General features: G+C 44.9%; 1 protein-coding gene across 1 annotated transcript in view; it reads right to left on the bottom strand.

The window, feature by feature from the left end:
* The window catches only part of LOC147666006 (laminin subunit beta-1-like), a gene marked incomplete at its 5' end in the record, with an annotated part of 280,699 nt that extends 260,804 nt beyond the window's left edge, over positions 1–19,895 (bottom strand). The window contains 2 exons of the mRNA XM_086949328.1: positions 10,965–11,100; positions 19,711–19,895. Of these exons, the coding sequence (XP_086805454.1) occupies positions 10,965–11,100; positions 19,711–19,895 (321 nt within the window). The remainder of the gene's footprint in view (positions 1–10,964; positions 11,101–19,710) is intronic.
* Between the last annotated feature and the right edge of the window lie 820 nt (positions 19,896–20,715).

Below are 20,715 nucleotides of genomic sequence, written 5' to 3'. Positions count from 1 at the left end.
GTAGCGCAGACATTTCTGAACCTTTCCCCAGACGAGCAGAAATTAGCAGGTGTATACATGATTCAGCACCTCCTCATCAAATACAGAAACCATCATTCTGATCCAGGTCCCCTACACGAAACACTAGAAGCACTACTCATGGATAGATGGAGAGGCTTAAGTACCAAATTAATTCAAATAATTCTAGAACAACGCCGTAGATATGACACTTTCATAAGCTCCGAATATGTTCCCGCCCCGCCTCCAGAAAGAAAAACGTATCACATGCAATGCGGGGGTGGCATTGAAAGTCAGAACCCCTTACGAGAAGTACACCCTGTTATGGGTACGGATCACCTTTTGAAACGTGTATATGTACACACGCCTCTGACCAAGTTAGAACTGTTAGAAATGAAGAAACTAGTACCGTGTCATGATAAAGATCCCGCAGGTTTTCACAGAGAGCTTAAAGACATGTTACTGATGGGGGATTACACATATGATGATATCATGAAAATGTTAAAAGTACTGTTGCCCACAGGCATCTACGAGAAACTAAAGGAAAAGGAATGGGAGGTGGGAGACACAAAGATTGCATGGGCAGAAATAGAAGAGGAAGAAAATAAACGTGTCCCAGGGGTAGGCCTTGGGGATAAGACTAAAGCATTACCCGGTTTGATAGTACAGGTCCTGCCAAGATTATTGACAACTAGAAAGGAAGATTGGGACGCGATCTCGTCCTGTAAACAGAAACATGATGAAGATACTAGTGACTTCTATTCAAGATTCGAGAAATGTTTCATTATCAATAGTGGCCTCAAACCAAGTAGCGAGTCATATCCGCATCTTTTTGTATCAAAACTAGTCGAGAATTCCCTACCATTAGTTAAAAACCGAGTGTACAAAGTTGAAAGTACTTGGCAGGCAAATACACCATCCCAGATGTTACAGATGCTCCAATATCATCAGAACAGAATTAGAGAAGAGCAGGATCAGGAACAGAAACGCATGAAAGACACGAAGATGAAAATGTTAGTAGCTCAGACGTTCCCAGCGGACGGTCAGTGAAAGGGTGGGACCCAGACAAGGCACACTACAGCTCCCGTTAAAGGGACATGTAATTACTGTAAGCAGCCAGGTCATTACGTACATGAATGCCCAGTCCTGAAACATAATATAGCAACAGGTAAAACTAAAGAAAGACCGCATCCGCCTAGACAAGACCATAACCAGCATCAGTCTTCACAGAATACACAGAATACACAGCCTATACATGCTTCTTCACCTCCAGCACAGACAGTAGCGGTACCACAGCCACAGCCCATTGCCGCGTCTCAGCAAGTTTCGCAACAGATGTACCAGTATGCCCAGTCCGCTTATCCAGATTACCCCCGATATACATGAAACAGCCTAGAGAGGGAAGGTGGCTTGCCTCTTATTGAAATTCCTGTAGATCAAGAAGGTCCTTATGTACACAGTCACGTATTGGGAAAAGACAGAAAGTTTTTAATTGACACAGGGGCAAGTCGCACTACGATCAGCCATGATGAAGTCCCAGGGGCACCCCTCTCAGGCTCACAGAATGTTTCCCTTGGTTTTTCAGGACAGCCTATTGTAAATGAGGTATCAGAACCAGTCCCCCTGGCTGTGGGTCCATTATCACGTGTTACAGACTTGTTACTTACAAAATCATGTCCAGAAAATCTGTTAGGAATTAAAACATTGAAGGCTCTAGGAGCTATAATCTGCTGTTCCCCGGAGGGAGTTAGACTCTTTCTACGGGATTTCAAGGGTCATTATGTTTTGCGAGAATTCGATGTCAGGTTGAAAAATGTGCCAGATTACTTGTGGGCAAAAGGCCCAACTGATGTAGGTTGCATGCATATCACTCCATACCGCGTTACACTCAAGGCAGGTGTTGTTTTACCGAGAATCAGACAATACAAGTTACCACCCGATGCTGTAGTGGCTTTACTGAAAATCATTGAAGAGCTCATTGCCCAAGGAGTGGTCGTAGAGACCGACTCCAATGTCTGTAATTCACCCATTATTCCGATTCTTAAACGTACCGATCCCAATGCACCGCCAGTATATCGGCTGGTGATTGATCTTCGAGAACTGAATAAATGCATTATACCACAGTACCCTGTGGTTCCCGACATCTCATCCCTATTGACTGCTATTGATTCAGAAGCGACGTTCTTTACTGTAATTGACCTCAAGAACGCCTTCTTCAGCGTGCCTATTGATCCAGAGAGCCAATATCTCTTCGGATTCAGTTTAAATGGACGCAGTTTCAAATTTTCACGCGCACCTCAAGGATTCACAGAAAGCCCCAGCATCTACAGTCAAGCACTGAAAAGACAACTAGATTGTATTCAAATGCCAGTTAACACCGCTTTACTGCAATACGTCGATGATCTACTGATCACCGCACGAAGTGAGCCCGAATGTGAACAAGCATCACTGACAGTTTTACATTTTCTGGCCGACAAGGGACACAAGGTGTCTCCTTCGAAGCTACAATTCTGTGTTCAGCAAGTTGTGTACTTGGGTCACTTGCTGTCCAAAGTGGGGAGACAGCTCACTCCCGATCGCATTCAGTTAATTGTAAATATGCCACAACCCCAGACACAAAAGGAAGTGCGGGCCTTCATAGGCCTCACCTCATACTGCAGACAATGGATTCCTCAATATGCATTTCTAGCTAAACCACTCATCCAGTTAACGACACAGGAGGCAGCGACTTCGACTGCCCTCCCTTGGACTCAGGAACACACAAGCTTTTGAAGAATTAAAGAAAGCCTTATGCCAAGCACCAGTTTTAACGACACCATGTTACAGCAAACCGTTTACACTTTTTGTTACAGAACGTGATGGTACAGCATTGTCTGTCCTCACTCAAGATCAAGCAGGTTCACATAAGCCTTGCGCTTATTTCTCAAGTACATTGGATTCAGTAGCCCAGGCACTCCCTGCGTGCTTGAAGTCAGTAGCAGCAACAGCATTAGCCATCAGACAGAGCGATTCAATTGTTTTAGGCCATCAATTAACAGTACAAGTTCCACACTCTGTAGAGGTTCTGTTAAACAGAACCCAGACTCAGCACTTGACTATAGCACGACTGACAGGTTATGAATTAACGTTATTCCAGCCACACATAGAAATCAGGCGCTGCAGTATTCTGAACCCCGCAACACTGTTACCTACAATTATGACAGATTCAGCCCCGCATGATTGTATAGAAATCATTAATGCAGTAACAAAGCCTAGACGAGATTTAACAGATGTTCCACTGACAAACCCAGACCTGACACTTTATGTGGACGGTTCATGCATGAGAACAAGTACAGGAGAATTAGTGGCCGCATATGCAGTGACCACTGAAACTGAAGTTAAAGAAACATATCGTATTGACACATTGTCCGCTCAAGCAGCAGAGCTCATCGCTCTGACCCGAGCTTGTATACTAGCCAAGAACAGAAATGTCAACATATACACTGATTCCCGTTATGCGTTCGGAGTCGTACACGACTTCGGCATGTTATGGCAAGAAAGAGGTTTTTTGACCTCCCACGGTGCCAAGATACAACACGGTCCTCTCATTCAAGCACTGTTAGAAGCAATACATTTGCCCTCGGGCATATCAGTCATGAAGTGTAAAGCACATACTAAGGTCACAGATTCTGTTTCCCAGGGTAACGACCTGGCAGACCAGACAGCAAAACATACAGCACTGACTCACACCCAGACAACTGATGTGACAAAGACAATAGTACCGACAAAATGTATGGCAGTCAAGGATCCCGCTCTAGATGTAATTGATATTCAGGCACATGCTACCCCAGAAGAAATAAAGAGATGGATTGAACTAGGAGGGATCCAGACAGATCAAGGTTGGATGACGAAGGGAAAATCTACATGGTTTCTCCCTGACTCTATGGTTCAAGTCATGATCAATACAGCACATAGCCCAGCACATCTAGGAGAGAAAGCGATGTTAGACAGTTTACAAAATCTCTGGAGCAATAAACACTTACGAGCAGCCGCAAAACAGAAAGTGCGTACTTGCATGATCTGTTGTCAGTTCAATCCAGGTAAAAGCGTCCCTGTAGAGCAAGGTGGATTTCATCCTCCCGATCACCCTTTTGAAGTCCTCCAAATGGATTATATCCAGATGAACCGTTGTCGAGGATTCAAGTATGTCCTTGTAGTTGTTTGTGCTCTGTCCCGCTGGACCGAAGCATACCCAGTCTCAGACTATACTGCTCCGACCACTGCCAAGCAGCTGGTTCGTGAATTCTTCCCACGATACGGTTTGCCTCGTGTCGTGTACTCAGATAACGGACAACCCTTCTCGTCCGAGCTAATGAAACAAGTTTCTTTACTGCTAGGATATCAGTGGAAGTTTCATTGTGTCCGACATCCTGAAGCCGCAGGCCTTGTAGAAAGGCATAACCAGACACTAAAGATACGCCTTGCAAAAATATGTCAGGAGAAAGGGGTCGACTGGATAGTCGCCCTGCCAGTGGCACTATTCTACATGAGGATGGTCGCCCACTCGAGATCAGGGCTATCCCCGTACGAAGTGGTTTTTGGCAGACCACCGAATATGTGGGGGACGCCCATTCCGAAAAAGATCACTGATGTTGATTGTAACATGTTGACAGATTACCTTGCCTCCTTGATGTCTGCACTCCAATCATGTCGTTCACAGGTTGCCGCAGCCTTCCCTGACAACACTGATGTAAAGCCGCACGAGGTCCGTCCTGGGGACCTGGTATTGGTGCGAAATTTCGACAGGAAGAGTCCGCTGGAGCCCCGCTGGAAATCCCCGAAGACCGTCCTTCTCACCACAAGGACCGCCGTAAAGATCGAAGGGAGAAAGGGGTGGGTCCACACGAGTCATGTGAAACAATTTTGTGAACTGAAACCTGATCGAGACTCGTCCACCCCCACCAAAGACTGTGTTGAGCCAAAAGACTTTACAGTATCCGAACGAGAAAAAACTCCCCAAGAGGAGTACAGGTCGAAACTCCGATCTAGCAAGTCAGACAGTTTAATTGTTTAAGTCCTCCCCTAGGTGAATCGGTTAAATAGTTTCTGACATGTATCCCCTAGATCGAGATAGAGAGAGAGAGAGACAAGTTAAGAAAAGTGCATATTGTAAATCACTCCGTAGTCACTGTATAGTGACCCTATTAATCATGTTTATTCTGAGTATTTTAGTTATTGTTGCTAGCATTCTGCTACCTATCTACTGGCCTATTTTCAAGCGTGAACAATCTGTTTACAATGTCTCTGCTGAACACACTTTTAGTGAGTTACCTGCACACGAACTCTCTTACAGACTTGCGCTGCGCAACAATACATTCATTAGTATGTTACACCATTCCCATCAGACTAACAATGCTACAGACTGCTGGATATGTGGCCGACTCCCTCCCTACCAGAATTACAAGGGAGCTCTGCCCCTCTTTCCGTACCCGTTCACTCACAATGGCTCCTGTGGTGCATGGTTTAAAATAATCAATTCCTTAGATCCTGATATTGCGGTTTTCGATGGGGGCTGGGTTTGGGGAAACTTGAACTTAGTCCTGCTCGACGTCTGTTACCCTGATAAGGAGGGACTCCCCACTCGAATAGGAACTGATCTAGAAAATGAAGTATATGGATTAGGTAACTACACAATTAGCCTTATGATCCTTACTGTCGAATCCGAGGCTGCACCAGTCCTGCCCCATATGCTAGTATTACCAGTCACTGGTGAATTATGTGTCCGAAAGAAAGGTTCAGTACACTTAGGTCATAGTAAATGCTCTACTGTGGTCGAATTCAGTGATCATGGTAAATCGTCCTTCAAAGCTATCAGTCACTCCTATTTTGTTTGTGGTCATACCGCATACATACGTCTGCCTCCAGATTGGGATGGTACCTGTTATATTGCATTCCTTCTGCCACCTGTTTTTCTAGCTCCCCCTGATTACCATAGAAATACAAATCTAGTAAAGAGTAGACCCAGAAGAGATATCCCACTTGTCGACTACACCGAAACGGCATAGGAACAGTACACCGATTTTAATAAGGGATTCTTTTTCTTTTTAGGCCCCGTCCAAAACAGTAAATTAATACGTAGATTAACTAGAACACTTGAAGCTGTAGTACATGAAACTGCCTCCGCCTTAGGTAACTTAACAGAGGAGCAATCTGCTATGCGGGTTGTTGTCCTTCAAAATCGTCTTGTTATTGACGTCATCTTGGCAGATAGAGGTGGAGCCTGTAAGGTCATCGGGTCAAGTTGCTGCGTTTTCATCCCACAAAACGCGCCATCTGTCTATCAAGCTATTACCCGTCTGCATAAAATTGCAAATCAGATACATCAGAATCCAGGCACCTGGACTTGGTCCGGTTGGTTCTGGACAACGTTAACTGCTTGGGGATGGAAGATCCTATCCTTCCTAGGTTTTGGCCTTGTCATAGTATTCAGCTGCTGCCTGTGCCTACAGTGTGGGCCGGCGATATGTGGACTGTGTGCCACATCGTGCATTGAACATTCCAGTTTCCTCTCAAACCGTCAAAGAAAGAAAGATGAGCAAATGATGCTGCAAGAACAAACTGATCAATTTATGATGATTGATATATCATGAAGGGTCCGTAGGGAACAAGGAGGGAATGAGGAAATGTAAATTTTATGGTCAAATTGTGTTCCCTAGCGCGTACCCCACCGTCTCCATGTACGAGTTAAAGTGCATGTAATTTCCCTCCTGTACCAGCTATGAAGACGCAAATACATTTGCGTCCAACGTCAACATGTCCTCTTTCAGACCCACCCTGAATGGGTTGGATAGCCCGTTCCTAAGTATGCTATGCCAACGTCTTTTTGTAGTGTACTTCTACGTTTTTCAGCTCTAGCTGAGTAGGCCCTAAATTTCTGCCACCGAGCCTCTTTTCTGGCTTCTGACTCCAAGGGCCTCTGCCCAGGCTGCCTCTGTACCCGTGAACTCTGACTTACTTTTAGCGCGGCCCCTCGCGCTCAGCTCAGCCTGCTGTCTGCCAAGATTGACTATAACCTTCGAGTTATCTGTTCCGCTCCCCGAAAATACATTCCTGCCTGCTAGCTTCAGTAAACATCTTCCTCAGCTGCAGAGCCAAAGGGCCGGCCTGTCTCTGTGCAAATAATTCAAGTAATTCATAGCCCTGTTGCCATGCTCCCATGGAAGGCCCATGCCCCCACGCTTCTCATACAGACACTCAGGCGCTTATACATGCACTCACAGCAAGTATAGAATAGCTTCTGCCCTAGAGACCTTTCCGCCCAGATAGCTTAGTTCCTAAACACCAGATATCAGATATGATAGAAGCACAAGTTGATCTGACATGCCAGACTTCTGTCTCTTTCCGTCAGTGTAAATGTCAAGTCCCCTGCACCCTCCAGCTTCACGTCAATCACACGTCATGCAGCTGCGCGCGCATCCAAGCTTCCGATTTCTGCTGACATTGCAACATTTCTGTTAGTGCCACCCCTTTGTGACACCTACCTGTGACGTGTCTAGCACACACCTCCAGTTCACGCCTTCTGATTACGTACTTGTAACACGTGTATACTGTTATCTTGTCTTCTCTCAGCTGTTACGCCCATTATAACTGTTTCCTATGACATGAATTAAGTATATAAGCTATGTAATGTAATAAAATGTAGCGCTCTATCCCTTCTGACACCCCTGTGGTGGTCAGAACATGATATCCTGGTCTAGACCATTCCTTTTTAAGGAATAAAACCCCCTAAGAACTCTAACACCACGGACTCTGTTTTCTTTCTTTCCGATTGAGTTATTATTGATTAAGTACTTACCTGCATAGAAATTAAGAGAGTAAATTAATTATTTACGTCAGTGCAAGGAACTCTAAGGCAGGACCTATGAAGACTGCATCCTCTGAAACTACTGCCCTGTGGGTTACCTTGCTGCCAAAAGACTCAAGAGTGGAAACTCCCTGCAAGCTACAGGTTAAGAGAGCTCACCTGAACAGCCCCACAAAGAATTCAAAGCCTGGAGTACCAGTGGATTTGTAAGGGTTTTGTTCAAGTGGATTGCGGAATTGAAGTTTCACACTTTCAAGGACCCTCTTGGAGATTCCAGAACCTTGGATTGTGTGTTGGATACTTTGGGACCAAGCAGAACACCAGGACGGTGTTCTAACTGGACCCCGCTTGCTGAAGAAGGCGGCCCACTACAGTGGTGAGAATTCTTCAGAACAATTTATAAAGGTGTGTCCCTGACAGAGAAAACGAAATGACTTAAAGGGGCACTGTTGGTTTCTAAGCACTAGAAAAAGACTAATCTTTAAAAATTCATATCTCTGGTTCCCTACAGTGGATCATTTTCGTTTTGGTGTCATTTAAAAGATAAAAATATTACCTATTTTTATAAAATGGTGCTGGAATTTTATTTTGTGTTGTGTCTTGATTATTTACTGAAATGGTGTTTTTAAATGCTTTACATACCTGTCTTTGAAGTTAAGCCTGTCTACTCGCAGCCACGTTACCAAGGGTTGAGCAAAGGAATACTTTTCTAAGACCTATGCTGAGTCCTATCATGTGTTAGTGGCCTTATTGTCAGTGGCAGACCTACATTTGCCCCTACCAATAACCCACTTTCCAACAGAAATACATTTAAAAAAATGCAAGTTGTTATGTCTTTTCTTAGCCCCCCTGCACGCTTTTATAACGTGTCAGAATAAGAAAAAAAGAATGAGAATTAATAGATAGTGCCCTGTCCCACTTATTTAAGATATAAAACACTCAGTCGTCCCATGACGATGAAAGAGAACGTCCACTTTCCTTCTTTCCTTACGTCGACTGCTTCTGAATGGACGAAGGGAGTAGCCCGGATGTGCATCTCTTCCTGTGTACTCTGGATCGCTAACAGACTATGGTGGGAACATGGTGAAAAAATTAATTCCATCTATCCAATGGAGGCAAGATCCTGGGATTGAGTACACAACTGGAGAGCCAATTGACGCATAAATGTCTATTATCTTGATCATAAATGTAAACAAAGTGCCTGGTTTTCTTTGGTTTCTTGCGCCCCTGCTCTGTAGCTCTTATTTCACTGCAGTCAAGAACCAGACTAATAAATGGCGCGTTTCCAGATGTGCTTTGCTAACGTCCACAGGGGGGAATTATTTTGTAACGCCCCCTCCCTGCTTATTGAGTGTAAACACGGATGTGTGTCTATTGGAATTTGCACAGACGTGTTTTATATCCGAACAAAAAAAGCGGAATAATGCCATTAACTCTAAATAGATGTGTTTGAAGGTCTAAAAGTGTAGGAGTCACATATTATCCAAAGTGGTAGGCAGTATAGTTTAGGAGTACTTGGTTTGGAGAAGCACAAACTCAGAGTCAAGAAAGAAACAGCATAGTTGGGAGTTTTCTTTAATAATAATAATAATAATAATAATAATAATAATAATAATAAATAATAATAATCGATTTATGCCCAAATTAACCCTTTTTGCAACATTAATCGATGTCCTAATGTATACCTTGCAGTTTGTATTGTTTTAAATATTTTTATTGGTATTTTAACATTACACTATATGACATGACATATAACAAATAACACATTTCACGGACGTTCTCATAGGGGCACACAACTTACAATACCGGTTTCATGTATTTGTGGGGTAAGTGATTGGGCCTCACAGTCCGCGCTTATCTGCCCATCTGACTTGTACACATAGAACATGGAACATTTAGGTATTCGCGCTTGATCACGTATCTAGCAGGTACATATAAGATAACACAAAACATATGTCTTTAGTGGTTATTTTGTGGCTGACCGTCGGACTGGCGAGGGAGTTTTAAACCACTACTACCTCTTCACCCCTTCCTGCCCCCACACCCTTCTACTTAGCCGATTCTATGATGAAAATTAATACCTCACTGTTCTATATTAGGACTTTATAAGTTATAAATTGCAAATAACAAAAGGATGGCTCTTTTAAAAGCAGTAACCTGTTGATCTATTTACATTAAATGCACTCTGTAATCTACTTGGTACACGTTCTTTGCTGCAGGCATATTAACCCTCTGTGCTACCTTCACATAAGTCAAAACCTCAACTATATAAAACTCTGATCTCTCTCCAGGAAGAACATTAATCAAATGAGTCATCTTGCCATTTTTGTGAGGCCTGGTAAATGTCGGTAGGAACGCGGCAGCAGGTGCTTTGAAAGCATAATAAAGTTGCAAACACTGCGCCCCAGGAAGCCAGCACCTGGGGCGATGGCACCGGTCGCACCGCCCTAGAGCCGGCCCTGATAGTGCGTCATATCGACTCAGCCAATGTCAATGGCCAGAGGAAAAAAAACATTAAAAAAAGTACTAAATGTTCCAAACCAACCACTAAACAGCCGAATAATGCATTGAGGCAAGATTTCTCATTCCCAAAATCAGATTCCATTGTACCCATGTGTACATGTGCTTGCCATATCCTATTTTGTAGGGGAAAGCCCTAAACCCACATGTATATTACTTACAATAAGTTACAATTTTACACAAAAAATTTATAGAAAATATTTAATTTTGTGAGGTAGAGCGATCACACTTGTTTACGCAAATGGAAATCAGCAAGAAATATTGGAGGCTATTAATCTAAAAAAAAAAAATCACTTTTTATTGAAATCTTACAACATGGAAGCGGTAAAACTGACTGTTCCTTTTCCTAGAGTGGTTATTAATTTCCACATGCCTTGTGGAATATTTTATCTTTATTATATTCGAATTAGTTAGTTTATCTGAAATATCTTTTTATTTGTGTTGGTTGAGAAAATCTGCATTAAATAATGCCAGCACATGGACCAACCAAAGCCTTCCAACTTAGTAGTTGAGACAGTTGCGCAATCTCAAAGAAACCATTCCTGACCAACAAAGTCATAACATCCTTCTCTGAGGTATAGCAAAACGGTGAATTGTATATTACCTGTCTCCGACTGCCACCACATGTCAAGTCGATTGGGAGCAAATGTCGTGACCACATTTTCTATCCGATGGCTATCTTGGTGGGTGGTTTCGTTGAAAGGTTCCCTCGAATCGCAAAGAAAACACTTTTTTTCCTCCTGAAAGGTTAAAGTAAATTACCTGTTACACTCAAACTCAGCAAACTTCTGATGTTGAGACAGCAAAAGCATCAGGCATCAAAATCTTATTGTAACACCCTACTGTCATGCCCCAATTAACACCAGCAACAAATATGAGGGATAGATGTGGAAAGCCCATTACTACAGGTCGATCTGTGCTCCAACTAGGTGGAGTATCCAAGACGTATGGCTTGTATAGCCCTCAATATTTGCTGCTCAAGCCATGACATACCCAGCACAGCACAATCAACAGTGGATTATAGAACACCACAATCTAATTCTTTTGGCATGAACTATATACTGGGCCACTAGAATTATGTGATTCTGTGGTTGCAGCGTTATCCACATAATTACAGATATCCCATAGTTCGCACATACACCATCATTTCCTGCATAATCTGCACATTTTAACAAAAAAGTTTTACTTCTAGCTCAAATGGACTAAAAGATGGAAGGCCCTTCCTAAAGGCGGACAAGTCATCATACAATTAATTGTTTTTCGCTCTATTTGTTTGTTGAATGGGTAAGTAAGTGAAATATTTGCCCAGACATTGTTACTATATGTAAAAATTGCAAAATAACGAAGCAATACTATCTCAAAATGCGTCAAATTATGACATATAATTTGCCTTTTATTGCTGCATAATGTAGTCAACCCTGCCACATAATTTGGTATGCCCTTACCGCATGAATCCAGCAGCCCGACCATATATCACACATCTACAAAGATTCTAGGTATATGCATATATGACCGCAACTATTCTCACTTTTCCCTACATGCATGCACATGTGCAGTTACACTCTTTCAGTAAAATGTTCAGGAGTCTCTGCCATAGACACACACAGCACCGAAACACTGCCCACATGGCTGCAACGCACCTTCACATTTCATATCCATCCAACCAGCTGCTCTTTATACTTATGTATCCTATCCATTTTCTTTTCCTCTTCACATTCACGTGTAGGTGCTAAAAAGAACACCAAATAAAAGGAGAACTCCTGTCCCCAGGCACGTTATCTACAAACCAGATAGAGCACCACAGAAATATTATTTTGTGGATAGCGCCTCCATGTAATAAGTGCTACCTATCAGCAAATGCATTTCAGCGCCCACAGGCATAGAAGGCACTATAGAAATGTCATTACAATACAATTATATTAAATGTTACTTTGGTCCAGGTATTCAGTGTCTAGGTCAGGTACCTAATGGCAAAGCATGCCCTCTCTAAACATATGCATATTTCTTGTTCCTCTGGTGAGGACCCTCTAGAGAGGCTTACTCTCTAAGTCCTCTTCACATATTCTAAATTTATTTATTTATTTATTTATTTATTTTCAAAGTTTTATATAGCGCGAACAAGATCTTTGCAGATATCAGAGCGCTTTAGAGAAACAGTAGGTAGGATAAACAAGACTCTTGAATCAATATGAGATTCCGTAGACAGTGAGTTGCAAAAATAGGGTATCAATCATACGAGTATACAGAGTAATAACAATCAAGAAACAATAATAATATGGAAGCAGTACAATGTCTAAACGGATAAGATTATAGCACCCCAGAGGGTGAGTAAACACAATGTTGAAAGCAGAGTAGTAGTCAGTAGTGGGTGCGTTGCAGGTTATTGAGGGACTCAAGTCCTAGTGTACAACCCAATAAACAAGTTGGAAATCAATAGTATAGCATCTGTGCAATGAATTAGATCCAGAAGCAGACAAACAATGGACTAACATAGATAAGTATTCAGACAGCCGATAATGTAAGAGCCAAATACTGTCATTGTTCCAGTATCAATAGTGTTCAGGTGTATTTAGCCATAAGGATGGCCTTCACCTCTTTCTTGAAGAGAATAGTGGACGGGATAAACCTGGTTTCTGGCGGGAGTGCATTCTAGATCCTAGGTGCCATTCCAGAGAAGGAGCGTTTGTATGTTTTTTCCTTACGGAATCTCTGTGGTTTCAGGAGGAGAGTGTTTGTGCTTCTGTTGGATCTTGAGCCTCCTGATATGGTCAGCTTATGAGAGAGGTAGTTGGGTGCCTTGTGGTGTACGGCCGAGTGTGTCATACAGGCAATTTTCAACTGAATTCTGGCTTCAATAGGCAGCCAGTTCAGGGCTTTTAAGTCAGGGAATATATGCGAATGTTTTCTTGAGCCAGTGATGAGTCTCGCGGCCGCGTTCATGGAGGCTTAGGGGAGCAGTTGTTGTCAGGGGGAGCCCGCTGAGAGCCACAATTCCGTAGTCTATGCGAGGAATGACTAAGGCTTGTACCACAGTTTGGAAGTCCTTGGGTGGTAGGAAGGGTTTGAGTTTTCTCAGAGTGTTGATTTGGAAGTTGGCTCCTTTAGTTGCTATGCAAATATGCTGCTGCATGTCGAGATTGCAGTCCAGTGTGATGCCAAGGGATTTCGCTGAGTCCACGATGGTGGGCTGGACATTGAGTGCGGTTAGATGATTGAGCCAGGTTTGGGTGATGGCCTTTTTCGCAGGAGGAGAGATCAGAAGGAACTCAGTTTTCAGGGCATTTAGTTTGAGGTGATTGTCGGCCAGCCAAGCTTGGGTGTTTCTTAGTGTGGCATTCAACAGTTTGATGTCTTCAGGGGATTGAAGCTTGAGGTAGAGCTGAGTGTCATCGGCGTACATATGGAAATGTACCTTAGAAGATTGAAGCAAGGTGGTGAGTGGTTCCATGACGAGGTTGAACAATGAGGGGGATAGGGAGGAACCTTGCGGGACGCCCAGTGTTACTGGCACAGGCGAGGACAGTGCGTTGTTGCTCTTGAACCTCTGAGACCGGTTGTGCAGAAAGGACGTGAACCATTTGAGAACCGTCCCGGATATGCCCATTCTGGTATTTAGGAGCTCCAGTAGATTCTCGTGTTTGACCATATCAAATGCTGAAGAGAGGTCAAGAAGGATGAGGAGGCAAGACTCATTGTGATCAAGGATTTGGAGGGCATCATCCATTATGTGTGTCATGGCCGTTTCCGTGCTATGCTTTGCTCTGAATCCGGATTGGTGAGAGTTGAGGAGGTCAAACTGGTCAATGTGTTTTGTCAGTTGGAGTTGTACACATTTTTCTAACAGTTTTGCTAGAGTGGTGATATTGGTGATAGGACGATAGTTGTTTAGGTCGGCCGGGTCAGCTGTGGGTTTCTTGAGTATAGGCGTGACTTGCCCAATCTTGAGGGAGTCTGGGATGAGCCCTTGTTGCAGGGAACAGTTGATGATTTTAGTCCAGAGTGGGAGGAACAGGGGGGTGAGGACTTTAACAGCATTGGCAGGTAGGGGGTCTTTGTGATGATTGGCGGGTTTCAAGGTGACCAGCAGCTTGTGAATTGATTCTTCGGAATAGGTGTCGAAGGACGTCCATGAAGCGTTGTTTTTAGCATGAGTGTTAGTTATGCATATGGAGCCGGAGAATCGACTTACATCCTTGATGAGATCACTTCTTATAATGTCGTTCTTTCGCTTGAAGAAAGCAGAGAAGTCTTCGCAACTTGGGATAGCCTTTGTTAAGTTGTTGGGTTGTGGAGGTTGCGTTTTGGTTTGGGTTTTGACTAACTCGAACAGTTTTTTTGGTCGGTTTTTAGCTTGATCCAGCTGTTGGCTAAAGAATACTAATTTTGTGCGTTTGATTTTTCATAAGTAAGCGTTTCTCTTACTCTTAAGCGTTCTAAGGTTCAGTGCTGAGGGGTCCGATCTCCACGAGCGCTCAGCTAAGCGCATCACACGTCTGTCTTCATTGAGTCTGCCATCGTACCATGGGTTCGAGTTCTTGGTGGAGACTCTCTTCAGTTGCAAGGGTGCGGCTTCATTGATTATTGTAGACATGGAGTCTAGGTAGAGGTTGGTCAATGAATGCACATCAGAGACGTCAGTCGGGGGAAGAAGGAGACTGCCTGTGTGTGCAGGCAAGGACTTTGGGTTAAGGTTCTTTAGGTCCCTCTTCCAAATCTTGGTTTTGGCAGGTTGCGCCGGGTTAAGTTTGACCTTTTTGTTGATGAAGAAGGTGATGACGTGGTGGTCTGACCAGTCACATGGTTCGATTGCGTCTAGTTGGGTAGAGTCTTCTTTGGCGATGATAAGGTCAATGATAGAGCCTTTTTCATGTGTCGGACCGTTGCAGATTTGGGTGAGGTCAAACGCGTCGAGGAAAGTCTTAAGGCTCTTCACCACAGTGTCTTTCTGGTCATTCCAGTGGAGGTTGAAGTCTCCCAAGTAAATTTGATTGAGCGGTCGACCGGCGTTGGTGGATATCGTGTCCATTAGTTGTTGGGAGAAGGTGAAGTTGTCACCGGGTGGGTGGTAAATAACATGAAGGGAGCACACAGGTTTGCCCTCACTAGTAATACCAAGACAGATGAGTTCGCCGGAGGAGAAGGAGGGGGAGGGGCCTTCAGTGACAGCTAGGTTGCTCCTATAGATGCATGAGATTCCCCCGCCCGTCTTGCCATTCCTGTCGAGTCTAATAATGAGATAGTTGGGGGGGACTAGTATGTCCATTATAGGTGTGGATGCTTCAGTTAGCCACGTTTCAGTCAGAATGGCTAGATCAATGCCCCTTGATAAGATGAGCTACGCGATGCCACAGGAGTGTCTCCGGGCCGATCTGCAGTTGAGCAGGATACACTTTAGTCTAGGGGTGAGGAGGGTGGGAGAATGTTCTAAGGAGAGGGGGATATTTTTGAGATTACAGGGGACAGAACTTCTGTCGCTCAGTGTGGGTGGCCTGAGGGGATTTGTGAGAATCGTGGGTATGGGGAGGTGTGTTGTGGGTGAGAGTTTTGTGGGACCTGGGCCATAAGAGCAGAGTAGATTGTGTAAGTCTCGGCCCGAGAGGGTGTTTAGGGTGCGACTGGGACGGCCGGTGGCCTTGCGATCAGGGATAGAGGGCCAGCGCGGGGAGAGAAGGGTGGAACGGTTTGAGGGGCGAATTGAGTTCTTGTTGGGCGGGGAAGTGTAGGGTAGTGGGTGCCTGGGGTGTGTGAGAAGAAGTTCTTTGATGGTGTGGATCTCTTCCTTGACTTGTAGGAGGGTGGAGATGATCATGTCCAGTGTTGGATTGGGGATGGAATTGGAAGTGAGAGCAGTGGGTGAGTGTTTGAGTCGGGTAATGGGGTGGGAACTGGATCGAATGGGACGGGATGTGCGCGCGATGGAGCAGGGCTCTGCGGTCCGAGTAGGTGGGGTAGCATTCGAAGGATGAGAGAGTTTGTGAACCGGGGGCGGGGATGAGGACAGGGGGCAGTTGATAGCGTGGGTGATGGCGCTTGTGGAAGGCGGTGTAGGTGAGTTGAGGGATGAATGTAGGCTGGAGAAGGAAGGAGTGACAATAGGGGGGTGAGGGCTAAGAATGGGAGGGGATAAAGGATAAGGGGTTAGGTTGAGGGAGGTGGTGTGTTCCGTGAGTCTGGCCGATGGGGTGGGGTAGTGGGGAGTGAGAGTGGGGGGGGGAGAGAGGGTGATGGTTGGTCATGTCGCGGGGCGCGGGAGGTATGCTCAAGGTGGTGGAGGTGGGTTCTGCGCGACTTGTGTGAGGTGTGGGGTGGGGAGTAGGGAGGGTGGGGGTATTGGGGATGTGTGCAGGGGGGTGATAATCGCCAATGCATGAGGGGTGTGGGGAAGTGAGATCGGATGGGTGATTGATTACAGCAGCATCTGCGACGTTCGCAGAGGTTGTGTGGTGGGGGGTGAGGAGGGTGGGGATAACGGGAGTGAGCGAAGGGGGGTGATCTTCGCTAGTCCATGGGGGAATTTGGGAAATATGAACGGGTGGTATGGAATGGGAAGTATGATCAGCAGGGTGACTGATTACCGCGGATTGGGGAGGGGAGAGCTGTGAGATGTTCCTCAGCTGTGATGGGGTGCGGCTGGTGTATATGGGGGAGAGGTCTATGTCTGTGATTGAGAGGTGTGGGGCAGCTACAGTAGGTCGGTGGGTGACAGGTGCAGGGGGTAGAGGGGGGGAGATCTATGTCTGTGATTAAGAGGTGTGGGGTAGCTACAGAAGGTGGGTGGGTAATTAAGGTGCTGGGGGTAGAGGAGAGGTACGTGTCGTTTTGGGGCTGAGCTATGTTAGCTGGGGTGTGATTGGAGGCTGTGCGGTTAGGGATGAGAGGACTGGGGGTGCTGTGAGTGGGGGTCCGTGGACTGGAGAGGTGCTGTTTGAAGGTGGGGGAACATGTTGTCTAGTAGTTCCAGGTTCCTGTCTGTGGATTGAATTAGGACAGTCCCGTTATTGTAGATAGTGATGGGGATTCTGCCTGGGAAGAGTTGAGATGGTGTGATGGAGAGTGTTAAGCCATGAGCGGATTTCCTGGTAGTGGAGACGGTGAGTAAGTTGCAGAACACTTTTCTCCATTGGACTCTTCGTGTGGTGTGGAAGATGATGTCAATATTCATGGATCCATTCACCGGTGAGAAATAGGTGTCGACAAAGGGGGTTTCAGGGTGGGTCCTAAGGAAGTTATGTTTCAAGGGCTTAGCGGCTTTTTTGTTGGGTAATGGTGGGTAGATGATTTTATATGTGTGTTTGCCGATGAGATCCATGTTGGATCTCATCGGCAAGCACTTTTGATTTTGGGGGTCCACGCTGCGAGAGTGTGAGTGGCGGCCCTCTCACATCAAAGGAGAACACCTACTGATCGAGGGAATCTGTAGTATCGTCAGGTTATGTATATATGTTCCTGAATCTCATCAGACATGATACAAGATCACTGCGCTCCCACATGTAATACCGGATAGCCCAACACCTAAGTCTTCAAAGTGCCATTGAGGAAGCATCAGCTGTGCAGCCAGGGGCGTATGACAAACTTATAATGCCCTTTTTCAGGCTCTTCTGTAGCAGAACGAGATTCTACTTTCTGCACAAGACTGTACATTATGTTTCTGAAATCTTCGCATCTCGGTTTCTGCATTTTGTGTGTGGTTTCCAGCAACACCGACACCTGCAATGGGCAATCTACTGTGTGGCACGCGCTACGGATTATGTGTGCCAGAGATTTTTTGAAGACATCCCAACTATCCCCCAAGCCTGACTTAATGAAGGAGTATTGTCCCTCTATTGTGGAGGCTAGCTTGGTGCTTTAGGGGAGTAGGTTCTTTTGGATATCTGCTGATCCCCAGCTACACGGAGTCGACTAGAATACAGGAATGGGGGGGCGCTGGATTAGCACTGATAGAAGGTGGCAGCAGGTTCAGTTCCACAGCCGAACTCTCGGCACTGGACAGACTGCCTCGGGAGGGCAGGGCAATGCATTTTAACCACCATCCAACAATTCCCCGATATCATTATTAGTTTTAATTGTAATTTGTGGGTTAACAGGCGGAATTTACTGTCGCTTGTGTTTAACCTACTTCATCTGGGGGTGTCTGAACAGATGCGGACTCTAATTCTCAAGGGTCGTTCTTGTGCAGGGTGTGAACATCAAGGTCGGTGCCTTTGGCTAGGACTGGGAGTCGTGCACTCATGTCCCTCTGTGTCTTGCTGCTCTAAACACAGATTTTAAAGTCGCCCTTCTAGCCCATGCAAACTGGGCAAGAATGCCCCCAAGGTTTCGCGAGAGCCTCGAAGCAGAGCCCTCTCACACGCTGCATTAAAACCACTCTCTGACAGACACATACAAAGACCGCTGCTTGCCCATCCCACTGGGGATCTGTCCTGTCTAACAGATACTCAAAAAAACAATTCTGAGAAGTTTCACATATTACAAAAAAATAAGATGCTAGGTCCCAAGGGCGGGACTCGTGTGTTAAATGTATTTTCCTGCTTGTTGAGTATGACGAGGGGACAGTTATGAGACGGAATAAAGTAAAAAAAAGTGATCAAAAACCCTGGAATAGGAAAACAACAAAATTTCAGTTAAGGTGGCTGAGCAAAGATGAAAGTCGTACAGAGACAAATTTTAGAACAATGGCCAGCATTTAAGAAACACTTTTAATAACTGACAAACTGCAGACGAGGAAGCCGTCTAGACAGCTCTCTACAACACTAGACATGTGAATGAAGTTTAGTGTGCTGCTGCAAACAAGCAACCGACAGAGACAACTGCAAGCTGGAACCTCCCAGCAGCTGGATAAAAGAGATGAAGTCACCAAAAACACAAACACAGCAAATTACGACCCCAGCACCAAAGAATGTAAATGTAAATCATAGTATCAAAGTTAGTTAAATGATTTCACAGAGAAAGTTAAAATATTAGTTGGTTTAGAAAACACAAGATAAAGCCTGACTGCATTTGTCGGCTATCGTTGTACATACACGACTGCATAAACATTCGTTTGCTGTGTGTTTTACAATCACTGTGGAAACTCTTCCCACCGCTCATTCAGGGGAAGGATGAGGGCTTCTCAGACTAACGTGCAAAAGGGAAGGAAGAAATCCTCGCAGGTCCAACTGTGCAAACAATGAGCGCCTGGTGACAGCTTCCTCGCCAGATGTTCGCCATAAAGTGCAGGGGGTGGCTATGGGAACATTTCTGAAGCTCAAGTGTGGGAGGGGAGGGGAGGCAGGTGGGGGTGCTGTGATGAGACGCTGCTACTGGGGTCGTTTAACCCACACACTCCCACTGGATGCAGTACTGCTCCTTACCTGCAGGTGGCTCACGATGCAGTAGGGCTCAGGCTTGTGCAGTCCGCACGTAGAGGACGACGTCAGCTGCGGCGCTCGGCCAATAAGAAGGTCGCCTGTGGCAGGATAGCAGCTTCCTTCTGCGCAGCCATAGCTGAACTCTGGCTCCTGGGCTTGAGTGTGAAGAAGGCACGTGAGGCACAGCACTGAGGAAAGAGAGGTCAAAGGGGTCACGTAGAGAAGGGCTAATCAACATAGAAGGATTATTGGACTCTTAAACTCGCGATGCATCACAAAGAGGTTGACTTTTAACAACTCAACAACGAAACCTAAGGGTGCTCCTCCAAAAGGGGAGATAACAGAAGTGAAACTTGATCATTTCGGGAACCGTAAAATAAGGTTAAAAAAAATTCTGAGGTCGAGCAAGTAGGGACCAGTGCTGTGAGTGAATACAAAAATGATATAAGAAATAGATCAAAATATGATAAAGTCTTTTCAAAATTTAGAAAAGTATTTCCTTTACAAGCAAAAGTGTTTGCCCTTCGTACATCAAATTATATAACTGCAATGAGAGGTATTTATTAAAAGTGATCGTTTTTAAACACACATGTATAACACTTCTGCCTTCTCCTCCTACGTGAATTGCATTAGTGAGCTAAAAACCATGTCAGCTGTCATGTGTACCCTAAATGTAGCCTAGATTCTTATTATAGATGGAGCAACATTACAATATATTAAATCAAACAAGTTTTTTTTCACATCTTGAACTCCTATTTGAAGGTGCTCTTGTGTGTCATTATGTAGGAAAAGAAGACTTGGTGAAATACATTCTTTACTTATGATCACACAATTTCTTCAAAGCGGGGAAGCTGGGATTGACCCGAGTTTTAGGTCTCAAGTCTAGGCAGTGCATGCGCGGTCATGAAAGTGAAATGTTGTATATACTTTGTGGGCTTCAGCCTCCCCACAGGCTTCCTATTTGTTGGCTCCATCGTCACTCTTCTAGCCATTCTCCCTATTTGTCCA

Source organism: Lissotriton vulgaris, unplaced genomic scaffold, assembly GCF_964263255.1.
Source record: "Lissotriton vulgaris unplaced genomic scaffold, aLisVul1.2 SCAFFOLD_1018, whole genome shotgun sequence".
NCBI lineage: Eukaryota > Metazoa > Chordata > Amphibia > Caudata > Salamandridae > Lissotriton > Lissotriton vulgaris.
Note: the sequence above shows the minus strand (reverse complement) of the source record. Positions and strands in the feature narration are given on the sequence as shown.